Below are 18,405 nucleotides of genomic sequence, written 5' to 3'. Positions count from 1 at the left end.
CACAGAAGACACTCTTGGAAGAGCATCTAAGAGGTACTTCATGAGTTTTCATCAAAATAGCATCTAAGAGGTACTTCATGGGTTTCCATCAAAAGAGCATCTAGGGTACTTCATGGGTTTCCATCAAAAGAGCATCTAAGGTACTTCATGGGTTTCCATCAGAGCATCTAAGAGGTACTTCATGAGTTTCCATCAGAGCATCTAAGAGGTACTTAATGGGTTTCCATCAGAAATGCCCCTGTAGGGAACCTCAGGTTTATCCCATTGTAAGGACACCTACTGTATGACATCACCTACTGTATGACATCACATTGTCTCCACTGGAGTGGCATCCATTAGGAAACCTTCCAACATTCTCATTCATGTAGGGATAATATAAAATAATTCATTACATTTATATAGCGCTTTTCTAGACAGCGCTCCCCACAATGTAGGGTGGAAATGGCCTCCTTCGCCACCACTGGTAGCACCCAACCTTGGTCTACGCAGGCTCAATGGCTGCCATACACTGGCACCAGGCACACATCATACTACACAGTGGCTGAACGGCTCAGGAGACTGATTGATGTCAGCCAATTTAGGGGTAAGGGATGATTAGGTGGCATTGATGTCTTCTGGAAGCCTTAATTGATTAAAATCCTAACTGAACTTTTCTGAAAGGTGCTGGTATCGTCTGACCCACATCCTCCTCGCTCTGCGGCCGTCAGATATGCGCGGTGACACCAGGAACATCACCAAACTCATCCAGACAAAGTATGAGGGCATCGTGACAAAACACCAGTAAAATAACGAATAGATAATAAAAAAGCAAATGGGTGAATTGCGATCGCAGACAATACAAATAAATAACAAAGGGGTGAATCAAGGTTCTAGACATTAAAATAATAAATATATAAGTTAATCAAAAGCAATAATGTTAGTATGTCATACAACAGGTGGTTGGTGATAAATACATATTTGCCATAGATACAAAAGCATTGTTTTTTCCCCTCGCTGCAAGCTCTTCGTCCCAGTGCCCTGCCAGCCCTTTCTGCCAGTAAAACACGCTATTAATTCATTACTACCACATTTATTCTGTATTTGAACACCATTCATCACAATTGCATTTTTATTGGTGCATGATAACAGCTTTTCAGTGTGATATGCAGATATATCCCAACGTTTATTTAAATGATCCAGCAGAGACACACCAGAAGCAGAAAGATGTCAGATGAAGTAATAATAGTAATAATCACTTTATTTGTATAGCACCTTTCATACAAGAATTGCAGCTCAAAATGCTTTACAGCACAAAACGAGCATAACATGCTCGAAGTGCACAATGCAAAGAACAAGGAGGCTGTAACATCTACACGAGGGAATCAAATTGTGATACTTTGAGGGGTATGATAATTATCATGGTAAATTCATGTTAGCCTTTCAGCTTTTTTCCCAGTTCTCATTGAGGAGTGAGTGTATGTGGCAGCATGCTGCCCCCTAGCGGAAAAGGGCTGCACAGCTTCTGTTTTCAGGGCTCTGAGCTTCTAGTTGAAAACCTCTTTTCTGAAAGGTTGGTGTCGTCACTCGCTCCTGTTCAGACAACCAATCATATCCTATTAATCTGGTCACGCGCCGACATCCTCCTCGCTCTGCGGCTTTCACGGAGGAGATAAAACTGGGAACGAGGTTACTCTGCGGCCGCCAGACATGCGCGGTGACAGCAGGACGGACCTTCCACCAAACTCATCCAAGAAAATAACAAATAGATGATAAAAAAGCAAAGGGGTGAATTGCAATGCCAGATAATAAAAATAACAAATATACAATAAAATACAAAGACAAAGGGGCGAATCGAAATTCTAGACAGTAGAATAACCGAAAGATAGGTTAATTAAATGTAACACTGTCTGTCATACAACGGCGGTTAGGTGGTCGGTTTCCATAGATACATGGCCACTGGCCATGACAACATCCCACTCCACTGACACATGCCTTCTCTATTTGAATGACCACATCAAACAAGAGGTGGACGCAGGCAAATACTGCGGCATGGTCATGCTGGACCTACAAAAGGCCTTTGACACGGTCAATCACTCCATTCTGATTGACAAGCTAAAAGCAATTGGTTTTGATAGTCTATCAGTGAGCTGGATGCAATCCTACCTTGAGGGGAGGGAACAGATGGTGGAGGTAAACGGTACCCTATCCCCCCCCCTCACAGTGAGCTGTGGTGTTCCACAAGGAAGCATACTAGGACCGCTACTGTTCCTAATTTATGCAAATGACATGTCGTCAGCTTGTGACTGCAACTTGTTCCTGTTTGCGGACGACTCAGCCCTGCTGGTCTCTGACAAGAACAAGTTACAGGTTGAAAAAACCCTCAGCTCGGAACTAGGCAGAATCTGCATATGGCTAGCTGATAACAAACTATCATTACACATGGGCAAAACAGAGTCCATTCTCTTCGGTTCAAATAACAAACTCAGCAAGACCGACGGCTTCTCAGTTACAGTGGGTGACAATATTGTCACAAGGAAAGATGAAATTACCTACCTGGGTTCCATCCTAGAGGCTAATCTCTCCTGTGACAAAATGGCATCCAATGTAATAAAAAAAGTCAACCAACGAACTCGATTCTTGTACCGGATCTCCTCTGGTAAACAAGAACACCCTGAAGACTCTGGCAGGAGCACTCATTCAGGGGTACTACGACTATGCTTGCACCTCATGGTACCAAAGCACCTCAATGGCGCTAAAAACAAAATTACAAACATCTCAAAACAAACTGGTCAGACTACTGCTTGACCTTACTCCTAGAACCCACCTCACCCCTGCCCACTTTGACAACCTAGGATGGCTTAGAGTAGACGACAGAGTACAACAACTTGCAATGGGCCTGGTCTACAAGATACACTACACGACCAAGGTACCCATGTACATGTCAAAATACTTCCCAAAGGTCAGTGAATACCACGATCACAACACCAGAGGGAGCTCCACAAATCATGTTAAACCCAGATTCGGCTCAAATAAGGGACTAAACACGTTTCGCAATTATGCCACATCAATGTGGAACGCCCTACCCAAAGCTGTAAAGGAATGTGGATCACTACCCACTTTCAAAACCTCTCTCAAGGGACACCTACGGGAGACTGCAATTCAACACTGGCCCCTGTAAATATCCTAACCCAACCCCCTCCAATGTACAGTCATTTACCTAGTATGGTTTTGTCAATAGTTCAATGTACAATTGTGTTTGTTTGTACAGTGTCTCCTCCCCCCCCCCCCCTCAATGTACAGTGTTACTTGTTTATACAGTGTGCCCCCCGCCCCCCCCCCCCCCCCCCCCCAACCACCTCCAATGTAAATTACCCAGTATGGTTGTCAATATCCCAATGTACCCAACCCCCCCCACCCAACCTCCTCCAATGTACAGTTTCTACGTCAAATGTATATACTCCCTTTTCTTGACTCCTTCTGTATCACAAACAGTACTGTATTTGCAAATCTGGTATGTCATAAATGTATAGATGTAGCAGTACTGACTATCTGTATGTCATGTATGTCATATATGTCTATATGAATTGAAAATGGGGGACCCTGATGGAAACAAGACAAACGTCTTTCTCAGGTCTGCATCCCCTTAACAATTGTATGTATTGAGCCGTACTGTATTGTACCCATTCTGCAATCTGTTAAATAAAGTTTTCATTCATTCATTCATTCATACAAAACTCAACGCAAACTGCCAAAAAACCGCCATGTGTTCAAGTTCAAGTTTTGTTATTTGTCACACACATATAAGGTACATGTACATTTTACAGTGAAATGCTTGGTTCTGTATGAGCCTCCTGAGATTGTGCTTCATATTAAAAATAAAAAAAATAAAAAAAAAAAAAATAATAATAATAATAATAATAATAATAATAATAATAAAGGGGTGGGGGTGAATGAAATAGCTGCAAGGCTTTTACCAGTCTTGCATAATTATTATTTCTGTTTAATTCGTTTTTCCTGTCAGGATTTTGTACTGGTTTAGTCTCCAGGTGATGACTTACTCGGGTACAAAAAAAAGTGTGTTCTTGTGAAAATCCAATAAAAAAATTATTCACAACATGAATTTGATTACTTTCGTCTACTATGAGGTGAAGATGATAATGGCGACACGTCTCATTAAACATCACTCATACAGTTGGGAGTAAGGCCCCAATAGACCTTTTCAGCAGAATTCCGTTACTAGGGAAACGGGCCCCTGTGTGTTCCCTGAAGTACTGTATTAGCAAACAGTACAACAGGAAATACACTGCGGGGCCAAAATAAAAGGTTTAGAATGTTTTGAAAATGTCTATATAGGATAAACTACGATCATTCTGTCTCTTATGGTGTCACCCAGGTCTAGAATGATCTTTCAATCTCAGAAAAAAGCTTTGTCTGGGTTTCCCTGTATCTTTTAAACTGCAGTCAGGTCATAATATGGGACAAACATTAATCCACGACTAAGGTTATTATACGTATACGTATGACATATATCATGCCAGTTAGGGTACCTTGTGTATAATCCACCTGTGTATACTGTATACTTTACTTACTCATATATATTTAGATTATAGTGTTTATTGTAACTATATTGATTGTAACGTATAATATAACTGATAGGGCATACAGACCCTCATCTGCACGTTTGATCACACTGCCTACTTGCTCATATGCGACAATACAGAATCAGCGTATATACAGTTTTAAGTACATCGGAGTCCACATATCCGAGGACTTGACATGGACCACACACATTGACAGTGTTGTGAAGAAGGCACGGCAATGCCTCTACTTCCTCAGACGCCTAAGGAAGTTCCATGTCAGTCAGAAGATCCTTAAGAACTTCTACTCATGCACAATAGAGAGCATACTGACTGGCAATATCACCTGGTTTGGGAATAGCACCGCACAAGACCGTAGCAGACTACAGAGAGTGGCCCGTTCAGCCGAGCGCACAATTGGAGGGGGGCTTCCCACTCTCCAGGGCATTTACAACAAGCGGTGCATGGGCAAGGCGAAGAGAATAATCAAAGACTCGAGCCACCCAAACAACTGCCTCTTTGAACTGCTGTGGTCAGGCAAGCGATACAGGAGTCTCATGGCAAGCACAGAAAGACTCAGAAGAAGCTTCTATCCCCAGGCCATCAGGATGCTCAACGAACAATAACACTATGTAACAACCATCAAATGCACTCACAGCACACATCCACACGCACACACTCACTTTAAACATACAACTCACTGCAGCACCCACTTTAACCACTTTAGTACACCTAAGCACACTTTATATTTATCGGTAAATAATTTGCACTACAACCCATACCTCATTACACCTTACTGTAAATTATATTGTACCTAAATTGTACCTCATCCCACTTCTGCTTTGCACTGTATAGTATATTGTATGGTAACTCAGTTACTTCTACTCTACATAGAGCATTGTATATATGTATATACTGGAAAAAAAATCTACGTACTTGACTTCTATCTTATACTTGCTATACTTATTTTATTATCTATTTTTGCCTAGCACAGTCTCTGGAGCGAAACAGAAAGAAGCATTTTGTATAAAAGTATTCTGTACTTCTGTATGACAACTAATAAAGAAACTTGTACTTGAAACTTGATATACAGAGTTAATTATATTAACTTTAACTTTTCTACTGTACTATAATTGTATTGCCTGTACTTACTCTTCTACTATTACCCTGCCCATACCTGTAACTCCCCTCCCCCATGCTGCTACAATGCCTACTACTAGTGCTGCAGTCCTCTGGTTCATTCCACAACTCTGCCCTCTGCAACCTATGTCTATATACATTGTACAACTTATTTTTTGCTCAATTATTGAGTTGCAAAGTTGTGATCTTTCGATACAAACACACACACGCACACACACAAATGCTTCAGGTCATCTAGAGAGTAGTTTAGTCGTCGATGTGAATGCCCTTTTCCATAGCGAATGAGATATTTTCGAAATACTTTAAAGAGGTCTTTCTTTGTGGGAAAAACTATGACAGATTTGCGGATTAAATCAACAAATATATAGGTAGACACAATCTATGACTATATGAATGTATGATGTGTCAATGTCTACGACTTCTGAACTGGGAAATAGGAATAGTAATAATGAAGAAGAATAACATGATTTTGATGATGATGATGATGATGATATAGATTATAGACCTAATAATAGGCTATAATACAATAAGTGATCATGATAATTATTATTAAGGTGTAGTTCTTCCCTTTGGCCAGTAGAGAGTCTCAGTGAGCCACACCTTGACCTGCCTCATCATAGCTGGAAGCCACTGGTTGCATGGTACACCATCATTAGCGTAGCGTGTTGTGTGTGTCGTGGCTTAACCGCCTTTACAGTAGCAAGAAGAAGGAATGCTAATTGAATATCCACAGCTCAAATTTGCTTTAGCAAAACTCAAAACGTCGTGTCTTAAATCGTTCACGTATAGCGTTAGCGTTAGTGGGCGGGGGGGTCTGCTTTTTCACTTTCCAAGCTGTGGGGCAGCAACCAGTCTGACTGCGAGTGGGCAGAGAGAGAGAGAGGAGCTGTGTGCGCGGCGCGGCTCGTCATGCAGCCTAGATGCTCCGTCAAACTTGTGTGTGCGGAGTTAAACGCCTCGGGATGTAGTTCAGACTTGTGGACTACTATACCAAGGAGACACTAAAGCCTGGAGACGAGGAGACAATAGAAGCCTGGAGACAAGGAGACAATAGAGGAACAACGTATAGGTCATTTCCATCCATTCTCACCCGGCGCCACGGTGGAGCGTCTGGAGGAGCGGGAGGTGATGGAGACGGACTCTGCGTTTAAAACCACGGGGTTCAAATGGCTCCTGCCTGTCAGCGAATTCTTTGGATTTCCACTGGATCAGGTAGGAGTCGGTTTCTGCACAAATGTTCTGGCTATATGTTGTTATTCTAGCGGTTTCCATGTCATCCTGCTCTGAACTGTCCTAACCCAGTTGTACAGTAAATGACCAAGTATGGCTTTGTCAGTATTCCAATGTACAGTGTCCCCCCCCACCCACCCACCTCCAATGTACAGTCCCCCCCAACCCCACCCCACCTACCCAACCTCCTCCAATGTACAGTTTCTACGTCAAATGTATATACACTCTTTTCTGGACACTTTTTGTATCACAAACAGTACTGTATTTGCAAATCTGGTATGTCATAAATGTATAGATGTAGCAGTACTGTCTATCTGTATGTCATGTGTGTCATATTATGATGAATTGAAAATGGGGGACCCTGATGTAAACAAGACGAAAGTCTTTCTCTGGTCTGCATCCCCTTAACAATTGTATGTATTGAGCTGTAGCCTACTGTACTGTACCCATTCTGCAATCTGTTAATAAACTTTTCAATCAATCAAAAAACGGACCTGCTCTCCTCTTGAACTCATAGCAGCTCGTATCGCGCAGGGATTCTCTGCTTTCAAAAGTAGCCAGTGATACGATTTTAGTATTTATTTAATAATTTAATATCAAAGTCTATTCTAGCCTATACAGAACGATTTGTATAGCAGTCAGTCACCAAATGTGTGATATAGTGAGAGATGCTTTGGTGACATGATAATAGGGATACAATATTCATACTTAAAATGTAATGATTGTAATCATACATTGTGAAATTGTCAATATTGGGCTACTTGGGAAAAAAAAGACAACTTTAATTTGAATAGGGGAAAAGAAAAACGTTTAAAATGCACTATTCAACTAAGAGTTAAATGTCCCTATACAGGCTCAGTGCTGTATCATCCTAGAGGAGTCCATCCAGTGTTACAGTCACTGAAATGGCTAGCTGTCTCATCTCAGCTAGTAGCAGCCTTGTGCAATAAGACTTTAAATGGCTTCATAATGCAGCTCAACTGAAATAATTAGAATTAAAGGGAGACTACACCAAAAACTATAAACAAACTAACTCTAAATTTCTAAATTCATTTTGCACATAACCATGTTCATGTCTCAACCGTTTTGCACACTTTCATTTAGTTGGACCGTTTACTTACTTACTTACGCCTGCTACTCCTTCTGGGGCATAGGCCGTCAACAAGTGTTCTCCAAGCATCTCTGTCTTGAGCTGTTCTCTCCAGTTGGTTCCAGGTCATCTTCATGGTCTTGGTGTCTGCCTCCAGGTCTCTGCGCCAGGTGTTTCTCGGGCGGCCCCTTTTCCGCTTGCCCTGCGGGCACTAGCGGACTGACCATCGGGACCACCGGGAGTTTTCCCGGTGGCCTGGCAGACTGGCATGGCCTGGCTGCCCTGGCAGACTGGCAAATGTTTTTTTTTATTTTTAAATTTGTTTGTTTGTGCCCGCAGTCAGGCCACTGAACTCCGAAGCAGGCTAGGTCGGTATACATGTTTATATTTGCGCATAATAAGTTCAGGCAAGCAGGCAGGAATGCGTGATTTTTTTTCGTAGCCGCAGTTTGCGAAGACGCTCTCTGATTGGTTTAGCTCCGAAGGGCTCTTCCGTGTTACTACACGAGTTTTGAATCAGATGGACATTGAAATTGACGTGGAAACTCCGGATGTTGATCACTTGATCACTTTATTGGATGTACTGCTGGGACTCGGAGTTAAAGAAGACAGTTTGTTGGAACCTGACCGTGAAATAGAACAGCTATAAGTCTGATGGATGATTTGGATGCTGATATTGAAGCCATGGAGATGTAAGGAACGCGTCATTAAAACTCATTATGTTGAACTGACGGCAGCAGCGCAGAGGGTGAGTGATAAATCGACCAGATCACAGAGAGCGCCAGTGAAGTAGAGAAACTTCTATAAACGACATTTTCGTATTATAATCCGACATTTGGACAATCCATTATTTGGAAAGTAGTTATTCTATACTTTGGTGTAGTGTATACAACTTGTATGTAGAGCTGCCGCGATAACCGCATTACCGCGGTATCGCTGTTACATCACGCCCACCGCAGAGTTAGGCTGAATACCGCATCACAGCTTTTTTTTATAATAATAATAAAGTTCCCTGCTCTCGTTGGGCTTGCGGCTCTGCAGATATACCCTACTCCTCTGTCGAGGTTCCAAGCGACCCTATTGGGTAGAAGTGGTACCAGAAAAGTCACGTGAAACACTGCAGACCACTGATTGGTCAGAAGAGAGACGCGTCACACGTTGTAGCGTCCTGCACAAAAGCAGAACGCCGCCATCTTTACTGGCTCGCTAAGTAAGGATTCATTCAGGATTTGTTTGCAACAGGACCGTGCAATAAACAAAAAAGGATGGATTCACTGTGTATTCTGCCTCATTTATTGATGAAACAAAACCGACATCAACCCATGAATTTACCACCGAGCGGAGAGTTTAGTGTCACAAAAATATCGCTGATGTGTTAAACTTGTTGTTGTTGTTGCTAACGTCAGCAGATAGACACGAGAGGTAACGTTAAACCTGGGTTGCTTGGTAGAATAGACACAATAAGAGGTGACGTTAGCTTTAGCAGAATAGACACAACGAGAGTCTGGTTAATGTTGTTATTGATTGATTGAAACTGTGTTAAAGTCTGGCTTGCTGCAAGCCCTCGGACATAGCTATGCTCACGGAGCTTTCAGTGTACACAAGCGTCCCCACACGGAGACAAACTGAGTAGTACCTGCAGTGGAAAAGGAACGAAGTACCATGTACCTAAAGCGGGTCGAGTCGAGTAGGTAATATGCAGTAGCCATTAGACTAGAGGCAGGCTATATGCTATAAAGAGTAGAAGAAAAAAAAATGCTTTCAAACTTTTTTTTTTATTATTGCGGTAATACCGTCCGCGGTAGGAAATATTTCGCAAATTTGTGCGGTAAGGAAAACATCAATACCGCGGCAGCTCTACTTGTATGGTCCGTTTTGTGAGGGCGTCGCTGTCCATGGTGCTGAAGGTGCATTTATACTAGTGTATACAGCCTCTACAGTGCCACCACGTGATAAAACGCAGCAAGATATAACGCAGTTTTTTCCCCGGGGGGGGGGGGGGGGGGGGGGGGGGGGGGTATGGGTATGGGCCTGAGTCAAATTCACGTTGGTGTTAAAGAATCTGACTTTGGTGTTGGAAGTCAGTTCTTTTGAGCTCCAGATGTTCCGTAATTGCACGAATGCTGTACGTGCTTTCCTTATTCGTGCTCTAACGTCAGCATCTGTGCCGCCCTGCTTGTCAATAACACTGCCAAGGTAGGCAAAGGCTTCAACTTCTTCCAAAGCCTCGCCATCCAGCATGATTGCGTTGGTGTTGTTTGCTGCATTGGTCTTGAGGATCTTAGTCTTGCCTTTGTGGATGTTGAGTCCCACTTGCGCGGAAGTGGATGCCACGTTGTTGGTCTTCTCCTGCATCTGTTATTGGGTGTGCGACAGTAGTGCCAAATCGTCAGCATAGTCCAAGTCGTCCAGTTGCGTCCAAGGTGTCCACTGAATCCCGTACCTTCTCTGTGCTGTGGAGGTCTTCATTATCCAGTCAATGGCCAGCAGGAAGAGGAAGGGCGAGAGCAGACAACCTTGTCTGACCCCGGTCCTCATTTGGAATGCCTCTGTGAGCTGCCCTCCGTGGACCACCTTGCATGTCAGTCCCTCATAGGAGTTCCTGATGATGGAAACAATCTTGGTCGGCACCCCGTAATGTCGGAGAAGCTTCCAGAGGGTCTCTCTGTCTAGGTTGTCAAAGGCTTTCTCATAGTCCACAAAGTTTATGTACAGGGGCGAGTTCCACTCGTATCGACTGCTCCACGATGATGCGCAGCACTGCAATTTGGTCTGTGCAGGATCGGTCCTTGCGGAAACCAGCTTGCTCATCGCGGAGTTGTGCATCGATGAGGTCCTTCATCCTGTTCAAGATGACTCTGTTAAAAACTTTCCCTGGCACTGATAGCAGTGTGATCCCTCTGTAATTTGCGCAATTGCTAAGGTCGCCTTTCTTTGGGATCTTGATGAGATAGCCCTCTTTCCAATCTCCTGGCATGTCTTCTTCCTCCCATATCTTCATGAAAAGTGGGTGGAGCATCTTCACCGTGGTTTCTATATCTGACTTCAGTGCCTCCGCAGGGATGTTGTCTGGTCCTGCAGCCTTTCCGTTCCTCAGCTGCTTGATAGCCTTCCTAATTTTTTCCCTGGTTGGTGCGTTGCAGGCTATGGGTAGGTCTGTGTCAGCCTGTGCGATGTCTGGTGGGTTCTGTGGTGCTGGCCGGTTTAGAAGTTCTTCAAAATACTCCATCCATCTGTTCTTCTGTTGCTCCTCTCCCGTTGTTATTGGTCTTCCCTCTTTGTCCTTCACAGGTCGTTCTGGTTTGCTGTACTTTCCTGCCAGCTTCTTGGTGATGTTGTACAGTTCTCTCATATTCCCCTCTCTTGCTGCTTGCTCTGCCTCTGTTGCCAGGTCATCCATATACCTTCGCTTGTCTGCTCTGATGCTCTTCTTTACTAGCTTGTTTCCTTCTGCATACCTTTCTTGCCTTGTCCTTCTCTGCTCTTGTCCGGCTGTTGTTCACTGCCGCCTTCTTCTCCCTCCTCTCTTGGATCTTTTGCAGACTGTCCCCTGAGATCCACTCCTTGTGCTGGTGCTTCTTGGGGCCAAGAACTTCCTTGCAGGTAGACGTTACTGCCTCTTTTATCTCCTTCCAACTGTTCTCCAGGGTGCACTCGTCCTCTTTCAACAGCTCCTGTAAAACTTGGAACTTGTTGCTGAGTGTTACTCTGAACTCTTCCAGCTTACTGGCGTCTCTCAAGGAAGCTGTGTTGTACCTGTGTCGTGTTGTATGTGCCGACATCCAGTTCTTTCTCAGCTTCAGCTTCAGTCTGGCTCCGACAAGGTGGTGGTCTGAAGCCACATCTGCTCCTCTCTTTACTCTTATATCCTGCATGGACCTCCTGAATTTCTTGCTGATACAGACGTGGTCAATCTGGTTCTCGGTTATGTGGTCTGGCGATACCCAAGTGGCCTTGTGGATGTTCTTATGGGGAAAAACACTGCCGCCAATGACCAAGTTGTTCATAGCGCACAGGTCCGCCAGCCTCTCCCCATTTTCATTCATGGCCCCCAATCCGTGTCTTAAATCTTCGCACCCCCTGTTGTCACTTCCGATCTTGGCATTAAGGTCTCCCATCAGGATTGTGATGTCTCTCTCTGGGTGCTTTTCTATAATGGACTGCAGTCTGTTGTAGAACTGGTCTTTGTCTGCTTCCTCGCTGTCATTGGTAGGAGCGTAGCACTGTATGATGTTCATATTGATCCTCTTCTTCTTGGTTCGAAAGGATGCGGTGATGATCCTTGGACCATGGGCTTCCCATCCTATGAGCGCTGTCTGTGCTGTTTTAGATAGCATCAGTGCTACTCCTTGGGTGTGGGAGGCATTGTCCTCTTCGTGTCCGGAGTACAGCAGTAACTCTCCTGAGGCCAGTCGTTTCTGTCCGGACTGTGTCCATCTTGTCTCGCTTATTCCGAGCAGCGTGAGATTATAGTTCCTCATCGCTGCTGCTACTTGAAATGTCTTACCCGTCTCATACATGGTTCTCACGTTCCACGTACCGATATGGGCAGCCCTGGACGAAAGAAGGGGGATCGGTCATGTGGCTTCCAGAGACTTCTGGCTTTCACCACATGGTGTCATAGACCTTCTTATCGAAGACCCTGCTCTTCCCTGGGCCAAGGTGTTGATGTCTTGTTTATCTCTTGTTGGCGTTTCTGTAACAATATAGTTTTACGGGGTGGGGATGTTAGCCCCTCGCCCAACCCCCTGGAGGGCTTTTGGAGTTGGCTTGTTAGTCCTCTTCCCACGCCTATTGTCTTCCAGGTGATGGATTGCAGCCTCATACCACGTGAGGCCAGACAGGCTGAGGGTTGTGTACAAGCTGTCTCGGCACGTCAAGCCCAACCAACTCCTGCTACTGTGTATTGAAAGCTGCACTAGGCGAGCTAACCCTACCAGCAACGCAAGACAGAGTTGGACCGTTATTGAGAGTTAATGAGTTTGAATAATGTCCTCCGGTGATGTCATCGTAGGACACTGAATCCGTGTGTTGTGTTAATTACAGCTCTGTGGATTGCTATAATTTGTGAATGTGTGGAGAAAGAAAACAGTTTTAAGTGTTGGGATATGTGAGATTATGTGTATAATAAATATGCATTGTTTTTTTGGTGAAGTGTGCCTTTAATGACCCCCCCCCGTTCCCCCTCCTCCTCTGCCCCCCCCCCCCCCCCCCTCTCTATCTCTAGGTGAATTTCTTGGCCTGCCAGGTCTTCGCCCTCTTTGCCGCCTTCTGGTTCCGTCTCCACCTGGGACCGGGCCGCGCCGGCCCTCTCCTGCGCCACCTGGTGGCCACGCTCTTCGGCGTCGCCTTCGTCGTCTTCTGCTTTGGCTGGTGAGGCTTCGTTTAGCGGATAGACCATCGTTTCACTGCCGATACTGAGTCCTATAAACTACTGTCACTCCGTGAGGCTTCGTTTAGAGGATAGACCATCGTTTCACTGCCGATACTGAGTCCTATAAACTACTGTCACTCCGTGAGGCTTCGTTTAGAGGATAGACCATCGTTTCACTGCCGATACTGAGTCCTATAAACTACTGTCACTCCGTGAGGCTTCGTTTAGAGCAGTGGTTCCCAACCTTTTTCCCCCCAGGGACCCCCAAACATCTCTGATGAAATTCGCGGACCCCCTCCTAATAAGATACCATAAAATACTTTTTTTTTTTCATTTTAATAACAAACTGCTTATACACAGGCATATGCATCACAATTAGACCCACTATGCTTCTTTGACTTGTGCCTTCAATCAACAAATCTCATCTTGCACCATATGCATTTCAAAATGTTTGGCCAATATTCAAATGCTATATTCATCCTCTCAAATCAGGCCCTAATGGTGAACGGTTTGCATTTATGGAACAAATCAATGCAACAAATTAAACTAAATATGAGACAGGAAATTCCAATCAGTAGCAGAGAGAATCTGTCCTAGCTGGGTTTAATACCTTTTTTTTGTCATTTTAATAACAAACTGCTTATACACAGGCATATGCATCACAATTAGACCCACTATGCTTCTTTAACTTGTGCCTTCAATCAACAAATCTCATCTTGCACCATATGCATTTCAAAATGTTTGGCCAATATTCAAATCCAGTATTCATCCTCTCAAATCAGTCCCTAATGGTGAACGGTTTGCATTTATGGAACAAATCAATGCAACAAATTAAACTAAATATGAGACAGGAAATTCCAATCAGTAGCAGAGAGAATCTGTCCTAGCTGGGTTTAATACTTTTTTTTGTCATTTTAATAACAAACTGCTTATACACAGGCATATGCATCATAATTAGACCCACTATGCTTCTTTGACTTGTGCCTTCAATCAACAAATCTAATCTTGCACCATATGTATTTCAAAATTTTGGCCAATATTCAAATCCTGTATTCATCCTCTCAAATCAGGCCCTAATGGTGAACGGTTTGCATTTATGTTGAATGAAGTAAGAATCCACTGCAGTAAAAATATCCTCACCTCGAGTGGTGGTAGTAAGGTTGACTGACATGAGAATGTCCTGCTTCAGATCCTCATTTTCGATATATTGCACATAAACGATGAGCACAGCCTCGTCTGCGACAGTTGTAGTTTCATCAAGTTGTATGGCAAATGGACCCTTTCTAAGCTTTTCTGACAGCTGCTGCTCGCAATCACTTGACATCTTATCAATTCGGTCTTTCACTACATTGTTCGAGAGTGGTACTGATTTTAGTTTATCCGCCACCTGTGGGCCGCACAGTTTCTAAACCATTTTGATGCAGGCTGGTTTGATGAGCTGCTCGCCAATATTGTGCGGTTTCTTTGCTTTTGCAATTAAAAGCGAACACTCAAAGGAGGCTTCGGTAGCCTTCTGTAAATCACTGCCACCCCTGCTCCACGCTACTCTAACATCAACAGGCTTGTTCGCCTTGAGAGACTGTTCTTTCCTCCGAAAAAAGTCCGGATCCTTCCCAACGGTTTCTGGGTGCTTAGACGCCTGATGTCTCTTCAGCTTGCTGTGCTTCAGGCTCGAGTTTGCCAACTTTTCTCCACAAATCACACACTCAGGTCGTTTGTCTGGTCCCTCAGTGAAGCCCATGGTGATGTAATTTTCGCGATTGCTGTAGGTCCTAACTTTTTTTGCAGATGAGCTGCCGTCATCTCCTTTTCGTTTGTCACACATTTTCGCCTCTGGCGGCTGACTGCAGACGAGCCGAGAAAGTTAACTAGCGTGCTAGGCTAGCTACAGAAAGTGATACAGTCAACTGATTCGCGTTTTAGCGGCTACCCGGTAGCCTACTGTTAACGTTCAAAAATCATGTCTAGATGTTTATTTATTTATCTTTATTTTTTATTGTAGTGGAGAGACTATTCATGCTTCTGATGATAAAAATATGCGAATTAGGTTGGGAATCACTGGTTTAGAGGATAGACCATCGTTTCACTGCCGATACTGAGTCCTATAAACTACTGTCACTCCGTGAGGCTTCGTTTAGACTTTAGATAGGGCTGTACCGAATGTCATTTTTTAACATTAGAAGATTCTATTGAAGTATTCGAACGAAGCTTCGAATGTCTGTCGTCATATTTTATGACTTAATAAAAAAAAATCTTTAAAGAAAATGTATTATTATTATTATAATTTTTTTTTTAATATCCTCAAACTAAATCCTCAATTTGAATAAAGTGATTAATCTGATTAAATGAGTCTTTTCTTTTTATTAAATCAACTTTCTTTAATGAATATAACTCATTTTTGTCAACATAAATAATCCAATAAGGGCACGGTTGGTACGAAAGTGATTGGTGACATCTTATAGTATAATATAATATTAGTGTAGCCTAATCTTTATCTGCAACTGTGAAGAAAACCCCCATTGGTTTAAACAGAATGAATAGACGCATAAAAAAAGATTAAGAAAATTAAAAGAATACATATATTTTTTAATTTAAAAGAAATTTGAATGTTGATTTAGAATTCGAATGTCAACATTATGATCGAAGCTTCGAAGCTTCAAAGCATTCGGTACAGCCCTAGAGGATAGACATCACTTCACTGCCGATACTGTGTCCTTTAAACTAGTGTCACTCCGGGAGGCTTCGTTTAGAGCAGGGGTTCTCAAACCTTTTTCATACCACGACCCCATTTTATTTGGGAATTTTTCACGTAATTTCAACGTGGAATTAAGGAATATCAAGATAAAAGCACACGTTGTTGAACTTGATCATGCATAATTATTAGAAAATGTAATTACAGCACTATGTTATCAATACACATTTATAAAATGATCTGCTAAATATGTTACCAGAACATAAAAAAAAATGATAATTTTTCTTAAATAAATTTCTCTTTACTTTCCACTGTCACCTACCCCAATTTGGGTCGCAACCCATAGTTTAAGAACCACTGGTTTAGAGGATAGACCATCGTTTCACTGCCGATACTGAGTCCTATAAACTAGTGTCACTCCGTGTCGGCCGATGCAGATTACCCATCCCATCCGTTGCAACAGTATAGACTTGGACCGTCAGTTTGGGCCACTGGACAAAAATAATTGAGATATACTGTATAGGGTTGCACGGTATACCGGTATTAGTATAGTACCGCGGTATTAGAGTGTTTGAAATGATACTATACTGCGTTTGGGATTTTTTTTCTTTTTTTTCCTTTAATTTATTCATTTATGCATGCGCAGGGGAGGAAATTAGGCCACTTTACTCGCCAAATGCGAGTATTTTTTATGTTTGGCGAGTGATTCACGAAGACCACTCGCCATTCTGGCGACTAGTAAACAAAACAAAACAAAATAAAATTATTCTGCAATCTGCTGATTCGCTCACTGGCACAAGCCGAACTCTGACTCCCCCCTTATGATTCCTCCCATTTGCGCCTCATAATAATCCATAACCAATGAACATCATCGTTGTACAGATGCGCTCTAAGCTCCTCCAATGAACACTCGTTTTCTAGAAGATGTCGCGCATCTAGGGGAAGTGGATAGACCACTGCGTGCAGACCTACAGACTCCTGTCACCGGCTTGACAACGTAGAGACAAACTTAGACAAAAACACATCGTGGATGAAAATAATTGCATGTAGAGTCGTCGCTTTCGGATATCAGTGCGGTCTGTCTGACATGGGGGAGAACAACAGCACTCGACGCGTCTCCTTCGAGTCGGATGAGAATGACAAGTGGGCGTGAGGCTAACCCAGCATTAGCCGGCTAGCTACCTAGCATGTAACAAGCTACCATAACGCGCATTGAACATAGTCGATGACTATACTGAGCGGCTTTGCTTAAATGCAGCCGAGTGACATTTTATTATTACCGGGTTTCCCCCAATATCACCACTGGCCCATATGCCCTTCACAACGGTGATGTTGTCATACTTGTCATTCAGAATACACCTGCCGAACCCCTAGCGTTGACATGAGATTCGATTCCAATGTATTGTCATCATACAGCACAAGTACAGTACAACCAGAATACGTTTGGCATCCAACCAGAGTGCAAATGTAACAAGTCAAGTTCAAGTTGTTTTATTTAGCTATTACATTACAGTGACATGCTTGGTTCTTTCACTGCCCAGCCCAACCCAGTCCAACCTAGACCAGCCCAACTTTCCCTGCCCAACCCAGTCCAGCCCAGCATCTTTCACTGCCCAGTTCAGCCCAAACCAGTCCAGCATCTTTCACTGCCCAGTTTAGCCCAACCCAGTCCAGATTCCAGAATAGTTCCCTCTTTCATGTTAATATGTGATATCTAGTGCTGTCAGGCGATTACAAAAATGTATCTAATTAATTACAGGATTTGTAATGAATTAATCTAATTAATCGCATTTTTATCGCATAACCATTTTAGGCCTGATATTCTATATTCTATAATCATATTTCAAATTGCATGTGTCAGGATGGCAGAATTCAGTACTGTATCTACAAAACCTTCTGTTTAATCATCTTCCATCTATTAATTTGCTTAGATTTTTCAGGTCTGGTCAATTTGAGCATAGTGTTATTCACAGTCAAAGATACAAAAAAATTTATTGATATTCTCATTTGGTTCATTACAATTTACTCAAGCCTAGTAACAGACACAGTATTTCTGACACTGGGAATACATTCCCTGAGATCCATAGATGTCCCTAGAATCAGATACCAAGAACATGCAAATGGACCATATAAAAAAAAAGTCTGTAAATGTGTATTCTACGTTCTTATGGAATTAATGAGATAAAAAAAAAGTATATAATAAAAAATAAAAAAGAATAAAGAAAATGTGTAATTAATTTTGAGTTCATTTTCATAACGCGATAATTTGCTGTGTAATTAATTAATCTAGTTAATGCGATAAACTGACAGCCCTAGTGATATC

At 42.9% G+C, this 18,405-nt stretch overlaps 1 protein-coding gene across 1 annotated transcript in view; it reads left to right on the top strand.

Annotated features, from left to right (window-relative positions):
- Positions 1-6,820: 6,820 nt before the first annotated feature.
- Positions 6,821-18,405, top strand: part of mboat1 (membrane bound O-acyltransferase domain containing 1) — a gene marked incomplete at its 3' end in the record, with an annotated part of 85,443 nt that continues 73,858 nt past the window's right edge. The window contains exons 1-2 of the mRNA XM_084335947.1: positions 6,821-6,908; positions 13,244-13,389. Coding sequence (XP_084192073.1) covers positions 6,825-6,908; positions 13,244-13,389 — 230 coding nt within the window. The 5' untranslated portion in view covers positions 6,821-6,824. The remainder of the gene's footprint in view (positions 6,909-13,243; positions 13,390-18,405) is intronic.

The sequence above is a fragment of the Notolepis coatsorum genome, assembly GCF_963971535.1.
Source record: "Notolepis coatsorum genome assembly, chromosome: 19".
In the NCBI taxonomy this organism is placed as follows: Eukaryota; Metazoa; Chordata; class Actinopteri; order Aulopiformes; family Paralepididae; genus Notolepis; species Notolepis coatsorum.
This window is presented reverse-complemented; position numbering and strand designations above follow the sequence as displayed.